Source organism: Mercenaria mercenaria, chromosome 4 (assembly GCF_021730395.1).
Source record: "Mercenaria mercenaria strain notata chromosome 4, MADL_Memer_1, whole genome shotgun sequence".
NCBI classification, from domain to species: Eukaryota; Metazoa; Mollusca; class Bivalvia; order Venerida; family Veneridae; genus Mercenaria; species Mercenaria mercenaria.
This window is the reverse complement of record NC_069364.1, coordinates 85,286,941-85,311,280: the sequence shown is the minus strand read 5'-3', so window position 1 is coordinate 85,311,280 and position 24,340 is coordinate 85,286,941. Positions and strand designations below refer to the sequence as shown.

Sequence of the window (24,340 nt, the reverse complement as noted above, 5' to 3'; positions counted from 1 at the left end):
ACCCCCAGACGGGGTGAATATACAAGCTCAAACCCCCCTGATAATTAACGCCATCTCTTTTGGAACTTATTTTTAGGATTTGAATATGTATATACACGTTTCCCCTGAGATTATCTTATCTCTATTGTCCGTATCAGTGCCGTCAAGCCTTACATAGTACCCCCAGACGGGGTGCATATAGAGATTCAAACCCCCTGGTACTTTATGTTATTAAATTAAGGCCAAAAATATATAATTAGTTATTCAGTCAGGCTCCACCTATGTATTGGTTGATGTTTTGTTGAAGTACGCATACGATTTTTTAGGTTATTTATAGTTTAATTTGGTCACGTGATGAAGAATTGTTTTGGTCATGTGATCAAAGCAAGCATGCTCATTTTAATACGCGTTGTTTTTGTTATAAAGTATAGATTACGACAAATATGTACTAATGCAATGCATTTTTTGATAAAGTTGAATCTCAGAAGCATTCTGAAAGTTAAACAGACTTGAATTACGTAAAATTTATAGAAGACACGGAACTACTTGTTCTTCGGTTTCGGATAAGCGTTTTGACAGTAAATTTGTGGTATGGTAAATCCCTGGTCACGCTTCGCTGCCCACAAAAAATGTTTGCGATTATTTTTAGGTAGTAGATCTTTCGAACAATTGTTAGAATACTAACATTTTCTGTAAATATGGAATATTTATAGCTTACTTGTTTTGTATCGAGAAATATGCACGCGATATGAATTTAACGGAGAGTAAGAATAATAGTATTTTATTTTATACATTCGAGAAACAATACAATAAGAATGTCACTTTTAGTAAATATGTACACAGATAAATAAAGTTTCGTAAAAACAGGAAAGTTGATGGTTGAATATTCTATGATTATCGGGAACATATTTTTCAGTTAAGAAATGAAATGACTTTTTTCGGTGTTCATGCGAAATGAACGACAGAATAGGATCGGCAAACCCATGAATCGCGCTAGCGATTCATGTTTAAATTCGCATGAACACCGAAAAAAATAGTTTCATTTCTTATATTTACATTATATTTCCTTTCCATTTGTAAACAAGATACTGTTATAAATTGCACATATTTTTTTGCATTTAACATTAAAATCAGCTTCCCGGCCATTCTGTTCAACACACGGAATAACTGCGACGTCATAAATTATATAGAACGTTCTCCCTGACTATACGCTGACGTCGTCAAAACAGCGGTCGGTTATCACTAAGCAGCGATGACGTAAACTTCGCGCCTTTCCTTTTGCTGTTCATACGAAATGAACGTCAAAAATTTCAAAGAGAAAGAATAGGGCGAATGTTAATATTCGAAAGAAAATGGAAGCGCAAGTCCCTAGAATAAACTTATTGAGGGGCGTTCCGCTCAACAGTCAAAACTAATGAAAATAAGTATTTTATTACATTATATCAGAAAGTTATTTTTACAGCATATCTTTTTTAATTTTAGACTTAAGGCCCCTACATGTATTAGCCCAATGAGCGCATGCTGAAAAGGAACCACTGGCGTAGCACAAACTATATGGACCGGCGGTATGTATACAGAGTCATGTAATAATATTATACTATTTCTATTTCTATTTAATGTTGAGACTGTTTTGCAATTCTGGTGTCAGAGTGATGTAATGGTGATACCAAAGTGAAATCTCGTTAGAAGTGCAGCTTAGTTCATTTAGAAAACCGAAACGGACATTAAAGAAATCGGACACACCGTAATGCGTTGCAATTGTACCCACCGCACACTGCGTTGGAATCATTTTTGATCGATTATTTTATATGCCTGCAATGAAAATTCACCGATTACGAAGAAATAGTTATTGCTTGACAGTGTCATACTTACGATTTGATGCAAACGTGCTCAGGGGTCGCTTTGTACAAAATTTTACCATTTTTGATGGAAATTCTACAAAAACGGCAGTCCCTCGTCAAACTGTACAGAAATGTTTACATTAATGACAAAACAATTGCACTGAACAAGTATTTGTTGCTAGAAGAGTACACATGTGGGCTCCTGTCTCACTGGTTGTTTTCAGTCAAACGTGAAAAAATATGGAAAAACTTAGAAAACTTACCAATGATAGTCAGCCAGACTATAAGATTCTTTCACTGGTTGTAGGTGCAGATGGTAATATCCGGATTCGAGGGTAACTGTTTAGGCGGTAACGAGGTTCCTACCGAGTTACCGCCTAAACAGTTACCCGAGAGCCGGATATTTCCATCTGCACCTATAACCAGTGACAGAATCTTTTTCTTGAATACCGATTTCAAGAAATAATAATGAAAATAAAATCAATCGAACGGCTTTCTTTTTAGAACTATTTCTTATGGCAGTGTATTTAAGCAAAGCGCGGGAAACCAACGTCCGTAAACACGAAAGACTACATGACGTTTCAAAACAAATAACAATGTTTAGTTCCGGTTTTGTTTTATCAGTTGCAGCGTAACGTTATGAATTTATGATAAAATAACGTGTTTTGAATCGAGAAATATACTATCAGGAACAAATAGGAACTGTCAAGGTATTGATTTTTTATTCCGTTTTTTTTAAATAAAATGTAAATTACTACAAATCTTCTACATACATGTAGTTCGTAATACGTCATTTACAGCACGAGAGTCATAAGATGGATTTTTCCAGCACTGGTAAAAATACCGGAAATCCCCGTCTGGTATGCAAGAAATATTTATCCAACGCTTCTGCGACGAATCCTCCACCGCCGCGGCGTTGGAACCACCGCTTCTGCGAAAGCTATGGCCAGCGTGATACAGAGAGGCAGTGAGTGCAAAGAGTTATGAAAAAGGCTGCATTCAACTAATCGATTCGATTAAGGCCTTAAAAGCAATTATACAATGAGAATGAAATTTAAATCTTAACATAGCTAAATATGGCTATAATAAATCAGTTAAATGGGCAAAACAATTTAAAGATTTATGTTGACATTATTGACAGTTTCATTGTAACTGAAACAAAGATATCCATTAGACATCAATTATCAATATGATACAATTTCATGCACAGAAATTTTAACATGGTTAAACTCACGTTTCTACGTTTAGAAATATCTTCACTGAGGATTACACATGTCATCGAGAATAAGTTACGTGCGAAATCGACAGCATGTTGGTAAAGATGGTCAAAATGTTCGTACAATATGTTATAGATAAAGAAGGCACAATACACAGGGTTAGATAATTTTATAGAAAATACATTTTTGTAATTACACCACTTATGTGATTTTCAAGTACTTAATGAACTCCGTATTTCTTTTAATATAATTTCTACTTCTAAATTTCCATTTGATAGATATCGGGATATTTCACCAGTCTACACTAAAAGGCAGTTTTAAAATCTATGTCGTTTCGGAATGCATTTATTTCCCGTCTACATTGGTTAGCAAAAGGGAGGTAATGATAACTTTTGAAATTTCTAATTAATTTTGGCTAAATATGTAACTGTCAAATTTTATGCAAGTATTTGACAAATATAATACAATTGAGCTTATTTTTATATCATTCTATGGCAAAGTATGTTTATCAAATTTATACTTTTGCTAAAATAAGTTTGGCAACCAGGATATGAAAACTAAATTTTAATGATACCTTCAGTGAAACTCGAACATGCATTAAGCACTCAGTGAACATAAATAAGTCTAAATGCTCACATTATTACTTGACCAAAATTGAAAACAAAGGTTGTTTTAGACAGCAGAGTTATAAGACATATCGGATAATTTCATCAAAGGGGTAAAAATTGTTTAAAACCATAAACAAGTCGTGAATAAAAAGAATATTAGGTTGTTTGTATTACATGTAGGATAAAAGGTCATAATATAAATCAAATAGATAGTTGACAAACAACTAAACGTGCCATTGACAGGTAATATGCAAAACAGTGTGCGTGTGTGTGTATGTGTGTGTGCGCATCCGCATCCTGTGGGCTGCGATATGGGGAGGCTGCATTTTTGAAACGTGGCATTCCTTGTTGGATATTTGTCCTTTTCTTTTTCAACGGATATCTTAAAAATACCATTATTTATTGGTTTTTAGGTTGAAACCGCGAAGCGGTGAAACCTATAACTATCGTATTCTGTAGACTGCAAGAATATCAACATGACAGTTTTCACTGAATCAGATTAATCCGCCGTTCTATTTTTGTTTCTGTTACTTTCACAAGAATTGATCAAAAAGCATATTCTGAAATCGATATGGGCTGTAATTTCCGCACGTAAGGCAGGTGTTTGGGTAACTCAGTTTCTGTTTAGGCAAGAAAGTAATCTATTTCATTAATTATTCATATACATTATAACGTCATAAATATGTCCATTCATATATATGCAATTGAATTCTGGGTCAGTAAAGATTGCATTTCTGTTACGATTTACAGCATAGCAAACATTATATATTAGGCTGATATTGGACCAATATGGTTTTCAATACTGGTCCCATGTCAGTTTTGCTGAGGACGTATAGTCACTCCGATTTTGCTTTTCGATATGTAGTGGACAGATGTTAATATCTGATACTGGCTTAATGTCAAACCAACATCATAATCATTTTTTCGCTATGTCTGATATACCATTGTTTGCTGGAAGGATCCTAAGATATCATCTGTCCTTTTTATTAACGGTATCCATAGTTGGACATCTTCAAAAGGTCAGCGTATTAATCATTAACAGTGTGCTTTTGACAAAATGAATGGAATAGATATTTATACTTAATTTTCATAGACCAAGCTTCAGCTGTATACCGTGTAATAGATATAAGGTTGTTTTTTTTTTCTCAATATATCCATGTATCACTTAAAACATAGTATAACTCAAGACATGACTCAGAGCTCCATTATTTTCTTCAAATTTGGCAACAAAATCTAAATACTGTTGCACCTAAAAGAGACACGACATTAATGTTGATATCTTAAGAACTTGTATATAGTGCCACCTCTCTTAAATGATACACCATTTGTGTAAATACCTCTCTGCAAAGTCGTGTATATTATAGAAAGAATTAACCTTGCAATAGTATGAACCTCTGTAAACACTCAGTTTTCTAAAATGGTCGCGCTAGAGAGATTATGCTGTAATGAGGATTACGTCAGACGTATCTTTCGGTCATGGTAATCGTAAATTCATTGGATCCTCTTTATTCCCAAAGCAATTTTCTGTCGTTGCATCCGTCTTATTGTATATTCAATATCATTGTTAATGTCCATTCCTATCAATTTGTCGTTGATAGTTTACATACAAGGTTAGAAAAAGAACATGTAAACGTAGACAGTCTGACAATATTGTGGCCTCGGAAGCATTTGCATATAAATTGTTATAGATGTAAAGGGGATTATTACGGTGGTATGTTTAGGACATGCAATTATTTTTTTAGGATTAAATTATTTTGAGCGATCAACATCTTATCTCGTGCGCACGACATCTTATCTTGAGCGATCAACATCTTATTTCGAGCGATCAACATATTATCTTGAGCGATCAACATCTTACCTTGAGCGATCAACATAATATCTTGAGCGATCAACATCTTATCTCGTGCGCACGACATCTTATCTTGAGCGATCAACATCTTATCTCGAGCGATCAACATATTATCTTGAGCGATCAACATATTATCTTGAGCAATCAACATCTTATCTCGAGCGATCAACATATTATCTTGAGCGAACAACATCTTATTTCGCGCGAACGACATATTAACTCGAGCGATCAACATCTTATCTCGTGCGCACGACATATTATCTTGAGCGATCAACATCTTATTTCGTGCGCACGACATATTATCTTGAGGGATCAACATCTTATCTCCAGCGATCAACATAGTATCTTGAGCGATCAACATATTATCTCGAGCGATCAACATCTTATCTCGAGCGGTCAACGTATTATCTTGAGCGATCAACATCTTATCTCGTGCGCACGACATCTTATCTTGAGCGATCAACATCTTATCTCGAGCGATCAACATATTATCTTGAGCGATCAACATATCATCTCGAGCGATCAACATCTTATTTCGAGCGATCAACATATTATCTTGAGCGATTAACATATTATCTCGAGCGATCAACATCTTTTCTCGGTCATCTTATCAATATCTATTAAGGACCTTTGTGTGAATTCAGATCATTAGTAAAAACATACGGCTGCCACCGTTTTTGTTTTTGTTTAGATTATACTTATAACCGTTTCACATGTTTGCAGGGTTAGATAGACATTTAAATACGGAAACTGATAAAAAAGGCAGCAAAAAACCAGTGATGATGCAAAGAAATAAATTTAAGTCCTTGACAAAAAAATAGTCTGTAGGCTTCGCATGCTATGGAAGTCCTGGAGGGACAATTGATTTCCGTACTTCCCACTTCTGACTTCTAACTTTTGCATTTCTCACTTCCAACTTCTTGACTTCCTACTTCCTACTTCTAACTTCCACACTTCTGACTTCTAACTTCCGCACTTCTGACTTCCAACTTCCCGACTTTCGACTTCTGATTCCCAACTTCCACACTTCTTACTTCCGATTTCTTGACTTCTTACTTCCTTCTTCTAACTTCCACACTTTTGACTTCTAACTTCCACACTTCTGACTTCCAACTTCCTGACTTCATACTTCCGACTTCCAACTTCCACACTTCTGACTACCGACGTCAAAAAAGGAAAGTTGGCAGTCAGAAGTGCGGAAGTTTGAAGTCGGAAGTCAGGAAGTTAGAAGTCGGAAGTGTGGAAGTTAGAAGTCAGAAGTGCGATAGTTAGAAGGTGAAAGTAAGAAGTCAAGGAGTCGGAAGTAAGAAGTGTGAAAGTTGGAAATCAGAAGTCGAAAGGCAGGAAGTTAGAAGTCAGAAGTGCGAAAGTTAGAAGTCAGAAGTGCGGAAGTTAGAAGAGGGAAGTAAGAAGTCAAAAAGTCTGAAGTAAGAAGAGTGGAAGTTGGAAATCAGAAGTCGAAAGTCTGGAAGTTAGAAGTGCGGAAGTTAGAAGTCAGAAGTGCGGGAGCTAGAAGAAGGAAGTAAGAAGTCAAGAAGTCGTAAGTAAGAAGTGTGAAAGTTGGAAATCAGAAGTCGAAAGTCGGGAAGTTGGAAGTCAGAAGTGTGGAAGTTAGAAGTCAGAAGTGCGGAAGTTAGAAGTAGGAAGTAGGAAGTCAAGAAATTGGAAGTGAGAAGTGCAAAAGTTAGAAGTCAGAAGTGGGAAGTACGGAAATCAATTGTCCCTCCAGGGCTTCCATACTTCGCCCCATATATTAAACGATTTTCCTTGTTTTCCCTTAATTCATACATGCAACTTTTCTGCGCGAATTAATCAGTCGAACTGAAATTTGTTACTGTTCTAACATGCAGTATGCATCATTGGTTATGTTAATTTGATTTTGAAGATAGGATGACCAATTATATGCATTGCTTTCCCAATTGATGTAATAAACTTGTACATGTTCTTGTGGGAAGTTTTTATAACAGTGGAATAGGCGGGACCCTAATTAACAACTTGTCCGTATGATTTACTGATGACCTTAATGCACACACAAAGGGCCTTAATATATATAAATAAGATATCGTGCGCACGAGATAAGATGTTGATCGCAATTGCACTTACTGCAGCCCACATCCTGCGGAAGTCATGATGAGCTGAAAATCAAATGTAAAGCAAATTTTCACAACTTAAGTACGTTCGATGACTGCTTCCAGGATTTCACACCAGTAATCGCGCCATTGGAACGTAAATACAGCGGTCACTGATTTCCTCTCTAGCCAGGATTCGAACCTGAGAGGACTCTGCACTAATGTTCCTCCACGAGAAAGTGCTTGAAAAAGCAACCCCATTGCAATTCTCATATACTTTTGATACGTATCATAACGGCCTTTTTTATTAAACTACAAAATAATTCAACATTTAGATTTAGATTTAGGAGTAACCGCCCTTAAATTACTATATTAATATTTTTACTGAGACATATCTTCCACTTACGAACTCGGAGAATAAATACTGATATGGAGTTTTAATGAATTTTGGATATGGAGGACCAAGTAACGTAATCGGCTGGCTTAAATATAACATGCATGCTCATCAGCACTTTCCTGAAATAGCTTGCATTAAGTCATCACTTTTGAATGATCAATATGCCAAATATGATATTATAAGAAACAAAACGGAATGTTTTCTTTAAAGTTTACATTCACGAATGTATGCTTTTGATTTATAAATACATGGATATTGGACATAATTCTGCAAGTATAACTGAACATGATTAAGCGATAATTTAATTTTGAGTTTCTTTGTACATAATATGCTTGTTTAAATAGCAAATAATTGCATTGCACACATACGCTAAAAGTCATTACGATATTGATAATTGCAATTATACGATGCTTTGGAAGTGAGGGATTATAAAACGTTTACAACAGCCAGTCGCTACAAAGTAACATTAATTATTAGCTTCTTTGCCCTACTTAAGTATTTTGACACACTGTTGATGTAAGACGAGAGAAAATACGGTATAACTTCTATTTTCGTCTTGTCAGTTGTAAGGACAACACAAGTTCTTTGTGAGAAATATATGTAAAGAAAATTTCCGTAATGAAACAATATAAATGCGACCAATCTCTGTATATTACATAAGTAATTGCAATTTGTATTTAGCTGTCAAAATTAAGACTGGAAAGCTCGCAAAGAGAACACTCTTAGTGACAAGATTGATATTTTTCTATCATAATTTCTTGCAGGGATTTCATAGATTTGTGAACATGGCTTCTTAATAAAAAAAAGGTTTTATTCTGGAAACGAGAGACAAGGATTGCTTGAAAATATGGATTATCTGCAAAGTGGAGTACGGACACTTAAAAGGTTAGTGTGGTAAATTTTTGTTATTAAAACCCTAATGTCAGAAACTAAATTTGTGAATTTTAATATGCACTCACTTTTATGAACTGAAACTATAAAAATGCATAGTACATGAGGCATTTGTTTGATCAATTTAACTGAACGTTTTGTAACACGATATGTGATAATGTAGTAATAATTAACACCCTTACTTCGTGCTTTTTTAGACATTTCTGCGGTGTGCAACAATGACCTAAGTTCAACTGGTAGATAATTTTAAGTGGCAATTTGTTCTTGTGCATACAGGTTATGACAATAAGTAACTTCTTTATCTATTCAATTGTATTTTTTTGTTTATATGTACTCCGTATTTGAGGAATTAAAATGATACATAATGATACAAATGCATCAAAATAACCTCACAAAAACAAATTCTTCCCTTACCATGTCCTCCATATAATGAATTATAATTATATAACTTATACATCATCCATAAAATAAATCATTTTTACGTATATGACCTAAATATTACGTGTTTGGCAGCCACATTCTTCATTAAGTATGAAAATATTAAATATCCCAAAGAATATCTTATAAATGAACTCCTGTTTCAGCTTATAAATTGAATTATCTAGACAAAGTTTTCATTTTCGGAGGACGCTCTCCGTCATCTTCAATGCTTAAGCACAGCAGTACGGAAATCCGGCACCGTTTCAGATACAAGATGGTGGCATTCCTAGTTGCTATTCCTGTGTGGGATAGCGGCTAGTACAAAATTAATAATAGCCGTGCCATGGGAAAACCAACATAGTGGGTGTGCGACCAGCATGAATCCAGACCAGCCTGCGCATCAGCGCAGTCTGGTCAGGATCCATGCTGTTCGCTAACAGTTTCTCCAATTCCAATAGGCTTTAAAAGCGAACAGCATGGAGCATGACCAGACTGCGCGGATGCGCAGGCTGGTCTGGATCCATGCTGGTCGCACACCCACTATGTTGGTTTTCCCATGGCACGGCTCATATCTTTGGATACTACGACCTCTTGTTTAGATAATCTGAAAACAAACCTCAGAGGCTTATCTTGTCTTGGATTGTATCTATGTTTCTAAGGCATATGTGGAAAGTGTTACCTGCAATTTCAGGGACTATATTTAGACAGAATGTACCATACGTAAAAGTTGTTTCTTTTGAAGTATAGAGTGTAGACCTTAAGAGACCGGTCGCTGTAGCCCACATCAGACATGACGCCTGTACGTTTTGTAGAGCACTATCATTTCTACCAAATACAACCCCTGAATCACTGTCCCGTTCAGTCATCTTTCTTTTAAAGTGAGAGCTTATATCCCTTTGAATACCAGACCCTAATTAAGACACTTTCAAGGTCTGGGCATATATCAAATTGATGTACCTACACTAGTTCAAACTTTTAACAAACTAAATGTGTTTCGTTAAAGAGGTAGTCTCTACCTCTGTTAAGTCATTTGATTGTCAATTTTCAAAACTTCAAGAACCACGAACATCTTCTATCACCTTGCTCTTCTGGGACATCATTAACAGAAAGTATACTTTAAACTGTATACACGACAACCTAAACTTTATTATCAATTTGTTAGACAAGACAGTGTATTAATATAAATCCCTGTCCAGAAAACTCTGACATTTATGATTAAATACCAACAAACACCAACAAGACAAAATTCCACTCCCTCAGTGCGTTTCGGTAGGATCTGAGTCCCTCAGTGCGTTTCGGTAGGATCTAGGAGAAAAGAAAGACAGAGCCTTACATTTGAGTAGTTACCGCATCAAATACGAAAACGTATCGACTGATTGTACAAGCGTTACATAATACAAGATATAGCAAAACAGTGATGAACATCACACTATGCAAAATTCAAAATTCTGTTTCGGAGAAAGTCAGAAATAACTATGAGAAAATTCAGTCCTCTATAGGATTTTATGTAATTTTTGGATCCAGTAAAGAGAAAGGAGCTTTAACTGACTGTCATCGATTCTAATATAAACCAACAAAGCGGGCAAATTCATTCTTTCCAATAATTATCTCCATTTTTTAACACTGAAACGATACGGAACCATGACTCAGTTATACTTTTTTTCTTCGTTTTATGTTATGTTTAAAATGCTTTAATGCCTTCGTTATCTCAAGTATATGTCTAGACTGGTCGAAGCATCACACTTTTCCCACTGGCGCCAGATCAGAAAGAAAATGCCTCTGTACATGTTATACCCTACCCCTAGGTATTCTATAAGAACCATGGTCATGAACGGGAAAGTGCACTAACCCGTTTCAATCGTACATTTCTCAACTTAAACGCGCAGTTCGGTGAATGGGTACCTAGTATATTGAACAAGCGATAATTTATCTTCCATCGTGCACCAGTCACATTGTCTCAATATTCCATATTGCTGAGATTATCAACATATTTTATGCTTTCGTCAACGTTACAGAAAAAACTTGCTTGAACTTCCCTAATGAACATCCGGTCTAGAGGTCACGGCAGTGCGCACATGTTTGGCGAAACGTAAACAAACAAAAACAGATTTTAAAAAAATCAAAATTTTACACTAAAACTCGAAATGATGAATGAAATTCATCTTGTATATGATCTTTAATTTGAAATCGTACATTGGTCTGCGTCTGTTCTGTATATTTTATTCATTTTGCACATTTTGCTGCATTTTCACATTTTAGCGAACACGTGTAGTAAAATGACGATTGACATACATTTTTACAACAGCCAATCAGAATGGTTTTGTAATCTAGAACGGAACTTCACCAGGGAAGTTCAAGCAAGTTTTTTGTGTAATGTTGAAATTACTATAAACTACGCGTTGTTTTTCTAAGATAAGATGTATTGAAAAATGTGACCGGTACACAATAGAAGATAAATTACCACCTGTTTGATATCCATAGTACACATTTACCCAACTGCGTGTTTTAGGTATGAAATGCGCGATTGAAACGGGTTAGTATATTTTCCCGTTCACGACCATGGTTCTTATAGAATACCTAGGGGTAGGGTATAATATGTACAGAGGCATTTTCTTTCTGATCTGGCGCCAGTGACTTTTCCTATAGATATATTTTCAAGTTTGCAGCTCATAACCTTAAATTTTAGATGTTACAGAAAATGCATAGCTGCATGGCTGTCAAACCTATGTCAAAGTAAACTTTCAAATGCATAAATACTCTGTTATTATCGACCAGTGCATCAAGATAACACGATATATATGCAAAAGTACATTGTTCAACCCCTAATGCAGTTTTGAATAAATATTCGCTCTGTTTTAACTGAAATGAGAAGAATACTTTTATAAATTGGTAGTTTTGTTTTTTACTTTCATCATTCTCATCCATCAGATGTTCGTCAAAATCCCGGGGAACCACGGTAGACCTCTGGTATGCGAGAATGACTTTCATTAGAACAGATTAAAAGTTTATCCTGATATTGATATCGACTATCTTTTCAGCAAGTATTTTTTTTTTTAGTCAAGAAGGTAATCTGTTTCATCAATTATTCATATATATTATGATATCATTAACAAGTCCGTCAACATATATACCAACGAATTCTTGATCTGCCAATCTTTCATCCATATTTTGGTTCTCAAAGTAGTTAGACATTTTGTTTTGCAGATTTACGACTTTATCACTTCACGACAGATGGACATATGTTCATATTTTCAAATGAACGTATGTATTAAGGCAACGCAAAAGCTAGTAGATATTAATGAGGGCTGTGAAAAACCGCCGTCACTGTAAATGTACAAAATATATAACAAGTCCATGGATTTATTATCATGTAAATATAATAAAATCTATGTTTCTAACCTGGTGAACATCTGCTTAACACATTACGATTTACGTAACAGCAAACATTACATATAAGGCCGATATCGGACCAATACGGTTTACAATAATATTGTTGGTAACATTTCAGTTCGAAGAGGAGATACTGATTCCGGCATATAGTGGTTAGATGTTGGTATCTGATACTTATAGGTTATTAGCTTTGTATCGGGAAATATGCACGAGCTCTCAGCGGAAATATTGCGCGACTTTATTACATACACATCTACACGTATAAATATAATGTAAATATCATAAATTTATTCAATAGCCTGAATAGGATTGACAATTCTGAACTAAATTAAAAAAATTAGTGCAAGAACAAACACTGAATTACGTCACGCACCCGATATGAAATTCAAGCGTCAGTGTATGGGAAAATATTGACGTTTCCGGTACCAGTGTAACTTAACGGGGAATAGAAACGTGTGACTGTATGTAATACTGTCTGATACTGGTTGAATGTCAGGCCAATATCATAATCAGTGATCCGGCATACCAATGTTTTCTGGGAAGGATCCAAAACAGAATCTGTGAAAGTCCTTGTTATTTACTATACCTCTAATTGCACATATACAAAAGACAAACGTACTTATCATTATCATTGTTTTTGTTTGTTTGTTTTGGGTTTAACGCCGTTTTTCAACAGTATTTCAGTCATGTAACGGCGGGCAGTTAACCTAACCAGTGTTCCTGGATTCTGTACCAGTACAAACCTGTTCTCCGCAAGTAACTGCCAACTTCCCCACATGAATTATCAGAGGTGGAGGACTAATGATTTCAGACACAATGTCGTTTATCAAATAGTCACGGAGAACATACGCCCCGCCCGAGGATCGAACTCGCGACCCAGCGGTCCGTAGACCAACGCTCTTACCTACTGAGCTAAGCGGGCGGGCCATTATCATTGTAGTTACGACAAAATTAATGGAATAAATATTTATACTCCTATTATTTTATAGACAAAGATGCCACCTTAGGAGAAATAAGAGCTTTTTGTTGTCGGTGTTGCTTTTGGAACGGGAATATGGATAACAGCGGTCAAATTCCCCTCTCGCCGAGATTCGAACCTGAAACATCTTGATCTCTCTCATCTGGATCTCTAATCGGGATTCGAACCTGAAACATCGTGATCGCTCTGATCTGGATCTCTCACCGGGATTCGAACCTGAAACATTTGGACCATGAGTCCGACGTTGTACTTCTGCACACATATACCGTCTCGACAAGGACTCAGATAACCACGTTGCACTCCTCATAGACTTTTGAGACGTATCAAAATGACATTTTAATATAAACTACAGAATAATACAAGATTAGGAATTTGAAGTACCACCGTTTAAAACTTCAGTTTTACAGAGACCATATTACACTTTCAGACTCGGTGAATAGATTGTATCAAAATCACATTGAATCTAGGAGAGTTAGGATCAATTAACGCTCTAGATAATATTATATGCATTATCCGTTTTTGTGAATTTCGTCTTACAAATGTGATATAATATAACCAGCATGATCTATTATATTTATAGGATAATAATAATATAATATTTATAGAATGACAAGGCACTGCAATTATATTGTATTCAAACCTGACTGACTGAAAAAATATCCCAAACATCTTGTGGCAGACTTGTCTGTAATATAAATATTATATTAATTGTGTAAACGTGTTTGGTGTCGAGCTATCAGCATTCTACACCTACAGGAACCAACTCAATAGATAAATAAAGATTATTTCATGAAAACGAAACTCTCAGACTGTATATAAGTGGAGTGGAAAAATGTTGCTGGTTCGATCCCTAATGCAGTCACGTGATGACTATAGCTCCTTAGACACCAATCAAGCTAGTTCTAAAGAAGCTTCAATATTTTGTGAAGCTCAAGCTAAAATTGACATACAAATAAACATTGTTTATTGAAACTAAACGGAATATTCGCAGTATAGATAGTTTACATTCACGTGTGTATGACTTTGTTTGTGTCTGACGGAAGGGGTGAGGACTCTGTGATAAGCAGTTTTTAAATCCCACCTGGACTGAACTGTTTTTATTTCTGTCTTCTGGCCTGTTTCGTTGGGCCCTTCATAATTGGGTGTTTTCCTTGATGCTCTGTTTTCTGCAAAGACATTAATTACATACGATTTTGGTTCTTAAAGTTTGCTTTTTATATAATTATACAGGAGGATTTTTGTGTTTTACATGCTATGCATTTTGTTTCCATTACGTGTGTTTGAGATTCACCTGGCGGGGATTACTTTTATGTATACTTTCCCGTGACTTTGAAACATGGTCAGGGTAAGAGTGAGGTTAAGTGCGCACCGGTTTCAGCTCCCCAGTGGTGTTTCTCCCGGCGGTGTCCCACTGTGTTCCTTTATTTGTATGTTCCTTGTGTGTTTGCTTTGTGTGCGAGTGTGTGTCAGAAGTAGGTGCATATCTGCGTCTTGTGGGTTTCGTTTTGAGGAGGCTGCGTTTTTTGGAACGTGGCATTCCTTGTTTGATATTTATCCTTGTTATTTGATTTGTTATAAGCGAATGTTTGCCATACTTCTCAAAGTAAAGCTCAATACAGTTATGCAATAATTCAATTTTGAGTTTTTGTGCTTACGCGAGTTAAGCCATGCCAGAAATACATACTGTTTTTGTTAATGTTTTTGTACGCTAAAAGTCATTCTGATATTAGGCTTGCTTGAAAGTATCGGATTATAGAACTTTACAACCGCGAGTCGCTAAAAAGTAACATTAATTTTATTAGCTGCTTTGCCCTACTTGAATAGCTAAACCCACCGCAGGCTTAAAACGGGAAAAAATACGGTATATCTTCTTTTTTCGTTTTGTCTGTTGTAAGGACAATACTAGTCTTATATCTGGTGAGAAATACATGTGAAAAAATCCGCAATGAAACAATCTAATTGCAATCACTGTATGTATATTGCATAAGTAATATCATATTTATTTGAACGTCTAAATTAGACAGGGAAAACTCCTAAACAGAACACAAAAGGATGGATATTGTCCTGCCTAAATTTCTTGTAGATTCTTCTCGAATATGGAAACGGCATAGGTTTCACAAGATGTTTTCTTATTTTAAAAGAGTTTCATTCTTGAAACGCGAAACAAATATTGAAAATATGGATTAGTAGAGTACGGACACTTAAAAGGTTAATGGAGTGCTGTATCTGCGGCTTTGAGTGTGGCTTTTCCTGTAGGAAGTTTGTGCTGGGGTACTATATTATTCCCCTATTCTGATGTCTAAATCTTCTTAGGTTTTCTTAAATGTAAGTCTGACAAGTTTCTATATTTTTCGTAATAAAATAGTAGTGTCAGAAACTAAATTTGTGAATCGGAATATAGGAATATACACTTACTTTATGAAAATACATAGTACATGAGTATCAGCTAAACGTTTTATATCACGACATATATGGAATTTAAAGTAACCATTGTAGACATAATTATTATTATTATTATTATTATACCACATTTATATAGCACTCTTTCCATGCACTTGTACACGTTCAAAAGTGCTTTACAGAATAAATTGCAAAAATACAAACAAATACGTATACAAAGAAAATGCATTCCACATTAACAAAAATCATGAATGAAAACAAGTATAATTTAAAAACAAGATAAAAAGAATAAATGTATCGGTCAGTTAACAAAATATTGTACAAAGAAGTAGGTTTTGGGCAGGCTTTTGAAAGCAGCTAGCGTGTCAGCTTCCCTGATCTTGACAGGAAGGGAGTTCCAAAGCTTTGGAGCAGTGCACGAAAAGCTGCGATTGCCATACATGATGATTTTATATTTTGGCATAACCAGTGACAGCGTGTCTTGTGATCTTAGGGTCCTGACCGGTTTATACACTTCTAGCATATCCCTAATATAGGCAGGGGACTGATTGTGTAAAGCCTTAAAGGTGTGGGTCAGAACCTTGTACTGCACCCTGTATTTCACTGGCAACCAGTGAAGCTCCTTCAGAACCGGTGTTATATGATTGCGACGGGGCGTGTTCTGGACATGTTGCAACTTGTTAAGTGTGCTGTTTGGTATACCACTTAACAAGGCATTACAGTAGTCTAACCATGAAGTAACCAGACTGTTTATAAGGGTTTTTGTGGCATCACTGATAAGATACCGTCTGATGTGACCTATTCTGCGAAGTTGTGCATATCCAGCCCGGCACACCGAGTTGACTTGTTGTTCCATATCCATACCGCTGTCAATACTGCTCCAAGATTCCTAACATATTTCGTGGATTTTATCACAGAATCACCGACCTTCACAGAAACGTCATCAGTGTACTTGGAGTTACGCTTTGATGTCAATAGCATTACCTCAGTTTTATCAGCATTGAGCTTCAGCATGTTGGAATTCATCCACGAGACAATTTCAGCCAGACAGCTCTCAATGCGGCGCAAAGCTTCACTTCTGGCCACAGCCTCTATCGGCTTAAAAGATAAGTATAATTGAGAGTCATCAGCGTAGAAATGATGAAGAAGTCCATGACGTCTGCATATGGCACTCACGGATTTAGTGTACATTACATAGTTCTTTGGACCAAGCACTGATCCCTGGGGCACACTGTATTTCATCAACGTAGGCGTCGACAACTCACCATCAACGCATACAGTTTGATAGCGGTCACTAAGATATAATGACATCCATGCAAGTGCTTGTCTGTGACTCCAAAATGATGTTCGAGCCGGTGTAACAGTGTTTGGTGATCAGTCGTGTCGAAAGCCGCAGAAAGATCGAGTAGCACGAGGACTGTTACAGAATTTTATAATTTAATAATTAACACCCTTGCTTTTTTTTTGTCTGACATGTATGTAAAATGAAAATTGTAACAATTAATTAGATTCAACTAGATGATAACTTTCAATGGCATTTTGTTCTTGTGCATATGGAATACTGTGACATTATTGCATTAATAGTTGATGATATTTTGAATATATATGCTCCGTATTTGAGGAAATAAAATGATAAATAACGATAGCACGCTGCCGAAAAATAACAACATATTCTCCACTTTCCGCATCCTCCATATAAAAAATTATAATCATATAACTTATCACAAATCACCCATGCAACAACATTTTCATAAACATGAAGTAGATTAATATTCGAACGAATTTCTTATGATTTTATGGTTTCAGCATTTACAACGACACTCTCCGTCATCTTGAGTGGAAGTATATCAATACGGAAAATCGACCCATTTCACATACCAGATAGTGGCCTTTCTCAATATAACTTTATATATTTTTGTTGCCATTCCTGTTGGGTACAGCGACCAGTATGAAAATTATGACTTGGATGCTACGTCCTATAAAACAAATTTAAGGAGCTTATCTTCTCTGGAATTGTATCTCCTTCATGTGTGGAATATGTTTCCAACAACGTCATAGACTACATACCATATAAAATACAGCGTACCGTTTGCAATCCGTTTCAGGTTTTGACTACATCTCTGACGAGACCGTACTCCGTAACTCATACCATACGTTTATGGTGCACTATTCCATCTACCCCTAAGAAATCTTGAATGGCATCCAAACTCTAATAAAGACACTTTCACGACCGGTTTGGACCTATACCATATTGAAGACTCGACACCAGTACAAACTGGAAAAAACCGAAGCTGTTTCGTCGGAGAAGTCTCTAATTCCTTTGGGTTATATTATTATTATTATACCACATTTATATAGCACTCTTTTCATAAAAAATATGTGCGTTCAAAAGTGCTTTACAAAGACATAAAGAACACATACATACATATATATACATGTAAATACATTGGTAAAAGATTAAAAGGAATAGTAATTACAACAAGATCATCCATATATTATGTTCAAACATACACTATTAAAGGAGAGCAATCGCTTTCTCAACACGAAACAAACCTGTCATGATTTTGTTATTTTTATTTGTTCAGTGTCGTCTGAAATGTCAGATACAAAATCGGATGCTATGTCTGTCCGTATTTTGTCTATTTTGTTTATGAAAAAGTCACTAAAGTCTTGTGCGAGTTGTTTGGAAGATGCAGCTTTTGGTAATGTAATGTTATGTGATAATTACATATCCAAAATAAGTTTCCAAAGCGTCAATGACTGCCATCGTGCTCATTTACCCTTATGATAATCCGTATTTCTTTTTATTTGACAATATCATTATAAAGTTTGATACCTCTGAGGTATTACTTAGAGCCACAGTCATTGGTTAAATAAGTAAAAATGTAATGCGACTTGCCTTTAAACTAATTCGTAATTGTGAATGTTTTTTTTAAAGTACTTACTTTAAATATATAATTATTACCTTTTAGATCTAAAGCCCGCCCGCTTAGCTCAATAGGTAAGAGCGTTGGTCTACGGATCTCGGGATCGCGAGTTCGATCCTCGGGCGGGGCGTATGTTCTCCGTGACTATTTGATAAACGACATTGTGTCTGATATCATTAGTCCTCCACCTCTGATTCATGTGGGGAAGTTGGCAGTTACTTGCGGAGAACAGGTTTGTACTGGTACAGAATCCAGGAATACTGGTTAGGTTAACTGCCCGCCGTTACATGACTGAAATACTGTTGGAAAACGGCGTTAAACCCAAATCAAACAAAAAAGCAAAATTTAGATCTAAACCCGCAAAGAGTTAGTCAGATTGACAGACAAAAAGACAGATACTGAATAAAGTATTGACCAATGGCTGTATTCTATTGAGTCGTTAAAACAAATATCGAATCTTAACATAGCTAAATACAGCTAAACGGCAATCTGACTAAAGTACATATCCTATTACGCTACGCATAGGATCTGAGAACGACCTATTCATAGCCTCGTTCTGGCAACCCTTTCGCTAGCCAACCAGGGCTTAGCTTACAACATTTTGCAAATCTACCTGTAGCTTTGACTTTTGATATTTACAATTCTTATGTCGTAGTGTGTCAGATAGCCGGTTAGCTCAGTCGGTAGCCCGCTTGCTTTGTAAGCGAGGGGTCGCGGGTTCGAATCCTGGAATGAACGCACATTTTCTTACTCTTTGACTTTTAGAACAAGTCGTCCGATTGGTTAAAATAAAAATAGCTAAACTGGAAATCCAAAATATACAGAAGACGTATGTGAATGGGTCGTTCTCAGATCTTCGTTTAGAAGATCAAGTACTTAAGTCAGATTGAGCTAAACGGGTAAAAGAATTTATAGATTTGTGTTGACAATATCAACAATTTCACTGTAACTGAAACAAAGCTATCCAGCAATAATGAGATATTATTGTAAAAAAACTTGATTTATTAAAAACAAAAATACAGCTATAACTTATCACTTTGTTTGTTTAGCCCTAATTTAATCAGGCTTTCTAAACTCGTTATAAAGGTAAGAACTTGTTTGCTATAAAGGAGAGAAATATCACATGCAATCTATGTACTGCACAGTAGCTATACAGTAGCTTATTTTGATAAACAGAAGCTAGTCCATCAATGGCCTATACCGCCAGTACGCAGACCATAGGCCACATACCTTGCATACCAGAATCAATGTCTTTAAGTCAAGGAACAAAAAGGCTTGTGACACAGAGTTCTATCCCTATTAGAAATTTATGTTTTTATTTTCGTTTAATAAAACTGTACAAGCATTACTTGACCAAAACTTAATACTAAGGTTGTTTTCAGACAGTGTCAGAATACGAGTTATATGACCCAGGAAAGTGTCTACGCCTTTAGTATCTTGAACAATGAAATGGGTCCAATCGCTAAGGTGACTATGTCTAAGACTAGCTGACAAACGATATAGAATGTCCTTTGATAAAACGTTTAGCTTGTGAGACTAAATATCTCATACATAAATTTTCCTCTGGCTACCTTGTCTAAATGATTCGTGTACAAATGATTTGTAAATGATTTCAATTATGAGCTAGATAATTTCAGGGATCAGGCTAATCACTAAATGTTTCAAACTAACAATCTTCAATTAATAGCAATAAGCTCAAACTCCTATAGACTGGAGACTCTATACTTGACTGGTCTTTTTGTTGAAGTTCCCATCAGACAATGTCTTTGAATCAACAACCTACGAGTCCTATCGCATAGATGCTCGGCCTCTGTCCTCTTAATTGAAGTTGCAACTCTATATGACTCCTGGATGCTCAGCGCCTATATGCTATCACATGTAGCATTCAACTACCATATAGGTATATCCCCGATGCATTGGCTGTACTTCGCCAATAACGCTGAACCGTCTATTAGCTGAAACTCTCCTACTATCTCAGTAGATTACCAAACCCTGGGTCTGTGTCTCAGCATTCCGATGCTCAGTCTATATTTGCTATCGTCTATAGCATTCAACTACCGTTAAGGTAAAACTCCTATGCGCTGGCCCTATAGCTCGAAACCTTCTTGAAATTCTGCAACTCTTCTTTAGCCTATGAACGTCTTCTTTCTAATAATTTATCCGTCCTGACAGGGTAGTTGCAATAGCTTCCTTATCAAGATACTGGCATAAATTATTAGTTGAATCCTCGATGTGTCTTCTTCTATCGCTAGATACCGAATGATCTCTCTGTCATCCATCTACCTATTTATACCTTAGCAGACGTGAGCTTTGGTTGGTGCTATTTATAGAACTTGTTTCTGATTGGTCCAAAATCGAACATAATTTTAATATTTTACAAGGAGTACCTGCTCTAGAAAAAAGGTCAGTAATTCGGTCGAAAATGTGCTTCCGTGGTGTAATCGAAAGAAGTCCATAATAAATAGATCCTAATTTTCCCATTTTTGCGCAAATTCGTGTAGAACGAGTGCTTTAATCACCATTTTTCACTACTAGAATACATTCTGCATGAAATGAGACGGTTTTCTTGTTCATACACCCCACATGGCAAGTTTTGCAGATCGAAACCGGAAGTAGGTGTTTATTGCGCGGACGAGAGCAAATATGCGCCATTTTTAGGGTAGCAGACCACAACTGACTGGCATTTCACTAGGAACTACATAACCCCCTATTTCCTTTTAATTTTTTCGTTAATTTGTGATAGAACTTTCATGAAAAATAGGTGCAGGAAAAAGTGATGTTCTCTAAAGATACGTGAAGACGACCTGAAGTTGTCGTTTTTTATATAAAACAAAGAAGGATTTGAATTACTGACCTTTAACCTATGACAAATTACTGGTTCCCTTTAACTATTGTATATAATATAACGTGTGCTGCTGGGATCCAGCTATCACTGTAATTAACCCAAATCGTCCATAAATGACCCAAATCCTATTATTTACAGCAATTCAAATATAATTATAGCAATGATAGCATGAAAAGGGAGTCAAGCACTATCTGTGCTTATGTGTAACGTTATCAATATATCAAATATACAAATTATTCTGACACACCCGGATGATATTCGTTTGAATAACAGCTGCCGTGTGATATTCATTTAAATAAATCAGGTGTGGTGATATTCATTTTAATAATACCCGTGGCGAAAAGCATTCTAATTGTTTGATCATTGGACAGAGTAGACAATACTATACAATACAAAATTTAATTAAAGCCGGTCCTTATATAAACAGAGCACAGATGGTGAAGCGCTACAGGTCGATGGCGAAGCGCGACAGTACGATGGTGACACTACGATGGTGAAGCGCGACAGTGTCATGGCGAAGCGCGACAGAACGATGGTTAAGCGCGACAGTGCCATGGCGAAGCGCGACAGTACGATGGTGACACTGAAGCGCGACAATACCCTCAGGCGCCGCTTTGATACAGTGGAAGTAAAATATTTCGATCATGACATTTGATTTTCTTTTGTGACCTTGACGATGGATCTTGTGGCCTAGGCGCAAGTCGTTTTGATGAGATTAACAACTGACGGTAATGTTATAAAAGTCCTTTAGTGGTTTAGAAGATATGGAGAAGACACAAATTTATCTTTCTTAAGTGTGATCCTGACCTTGGACCTAATGACCTGGGTTATGCACGCGGCAAGTTGTCTTGATGATCTAAATAATTGATGCTAATTTTGATTAAAATCTTCCCAGACGTTTAGAAGATATGGAGCGGACAGGAATTAAAGCTAATTGACCCTTGACCTCCAAGTGTAACCTTGACCTAGGATCTAATGACCTGGGTTGTCCACTGTGCAGGTCGCCTTGATGAGGTTAACAATCGGTGCTAGTTTTATGAAAATAGTCTCAGTGGTTAAGAAGATATGGAGAGAACATGAAGTTAAGTTATTTGACCCTTGATCTCAAAGTGTGACCCTGACCCTGGACTTGGTATCCTCATGCTGTGCGCCCTGCACATTGTCTTGGTAAAAGTAAACAATCGATGTTCTTTCAAGCGAGTTAGACAACTTGGAGCGTACGCGAAGTAAAACTATTTGACATTTGATCCTGATCCTAGTGACCTTGGTTGTGCTCTCAGCATGTCGTCTTGATGAGGTTAACAATTGATGTAAGTTTAAAGAAAATCCTAGCGGTAAAGAATACGAGACGGACGGACGTACCAACAGACGGACATGCGTGACCCCAGTATACCCTCCATATATTTTGTATCTGGTGATATAAGTACAAAAGAAATGTGCGTTTGTAAAATTTATATTTGTTAATTCGAAGGACTTCAAAGTCAATTTCCCAGCTTTTGATCATTAGTTTTACCTTGAAACTAATCATCTTGAGATCTACTACTATGCATAAAGAATAAATGCTCATTAAATGAAGAAACCCAACACTTTGAATGTTATCGAAATAAAACAAGTTGATTTTAAGTCAGCGAATAGCTGAAAATTACAGTCTAAAAATGAATTTTAATCGCCCTTCTCGAAATGTACACATTTCAACTTGTATACTTGTTTCAAGATCATGTAAGTATATTGTTTTGTACAAAAACACCAAAAACATACAACGTGCATGAGCATATCTGTAGTGTATGTCTGACATTGATGTTTGTTTTATTAATAATCTTCTAACCTTTGCCTTGTTAACTGTTTTGTATTTCCTGCTCTAGACGACAATTGATGGTATATCAATTTACTTTATCAAAACTGAAGCTCTTTAAATGCCCTATTTCCATTTTCGTAAAATCCTCAAATAAATGCACCTTTCGACCAGCCTTAATTACACGTATTTATTTTGCGGAATAATTACGACTATTTAATATTATACCAATCAAAAGACATCATTTTGATCATGTAACAAAATATTTAGATATATTTGCTTTCCCAGGTAAATTGAGATGATCGTAAGACGGTTTTATCAATCACCTATATTTTATATCTATTAGTCAAAAATAGCTGCAACGAGTAACGCCAGTGACGTCGGCGCTATCTGTATCAGGAACCGGCCAATTAACATTTTTGTCTTACTTATATTGATCTGCAAACTGTTTCTGTTACAGCATGGACTTAAGTGTTACACTCAATGTTAATTCATGTTAATAAATTATTGACAACTTCTTCAAAAATGCATGTGCTGTCCTTTGAGCACAGAAATATGTAGCTGTACTCTATATATTAAACATATAGATTATCAAATTAAAGAATATTGATTCTTGACTTCTATTTATATAATTCATTTCCGTTACTTTCATTTTTAAAAAGCTGTCATTTGAAAACTTGTCCCTTTAATAAGCGATGTATCATTTTTCTCAGTACGTCTTCTCTGTCATAAACTT

General features: G+C 36.0%; 2 protein-coding genes across 2 annotated transcripts in view; one reads left to right on the top strand and one right to left on the bottom strand.

Annotated features, from left to right (window-relative positions):
• Window positions 1-24,340, bottom strand: part of LOC123552342 (uncharacterized) — a 469,144-nt gene that overhangs the window by 98,743 nt on the left and 346,061 nt on the right. The gene's annotated exons all lie outside the window — the stretch shown is intronic.
• Window positions 1-24,340, top strand: part of LOC123552346 (proline-rich protein 5-like) — a 59,570-nt gene that overhangs the window by 13,489 nt on the left and 21,741 nt on the right. The window contains exons 2-3 of the mRNA XM_045341939.2: window positions 1,462-1,544; window positions 8,725-8,845. Of these exons, the coding sequence (XP_045197874.2) occupies window positions 8,808-8,845 (38 nt within the window). The 5' untranslated portion in view covers window positions 1,462-1,544; window positions 8,725-8,807. The remainder of the gene's footprint in view (window positions 1-1,461; window positions 1,545-8,724; window positions 8,846-24,340) is intronic.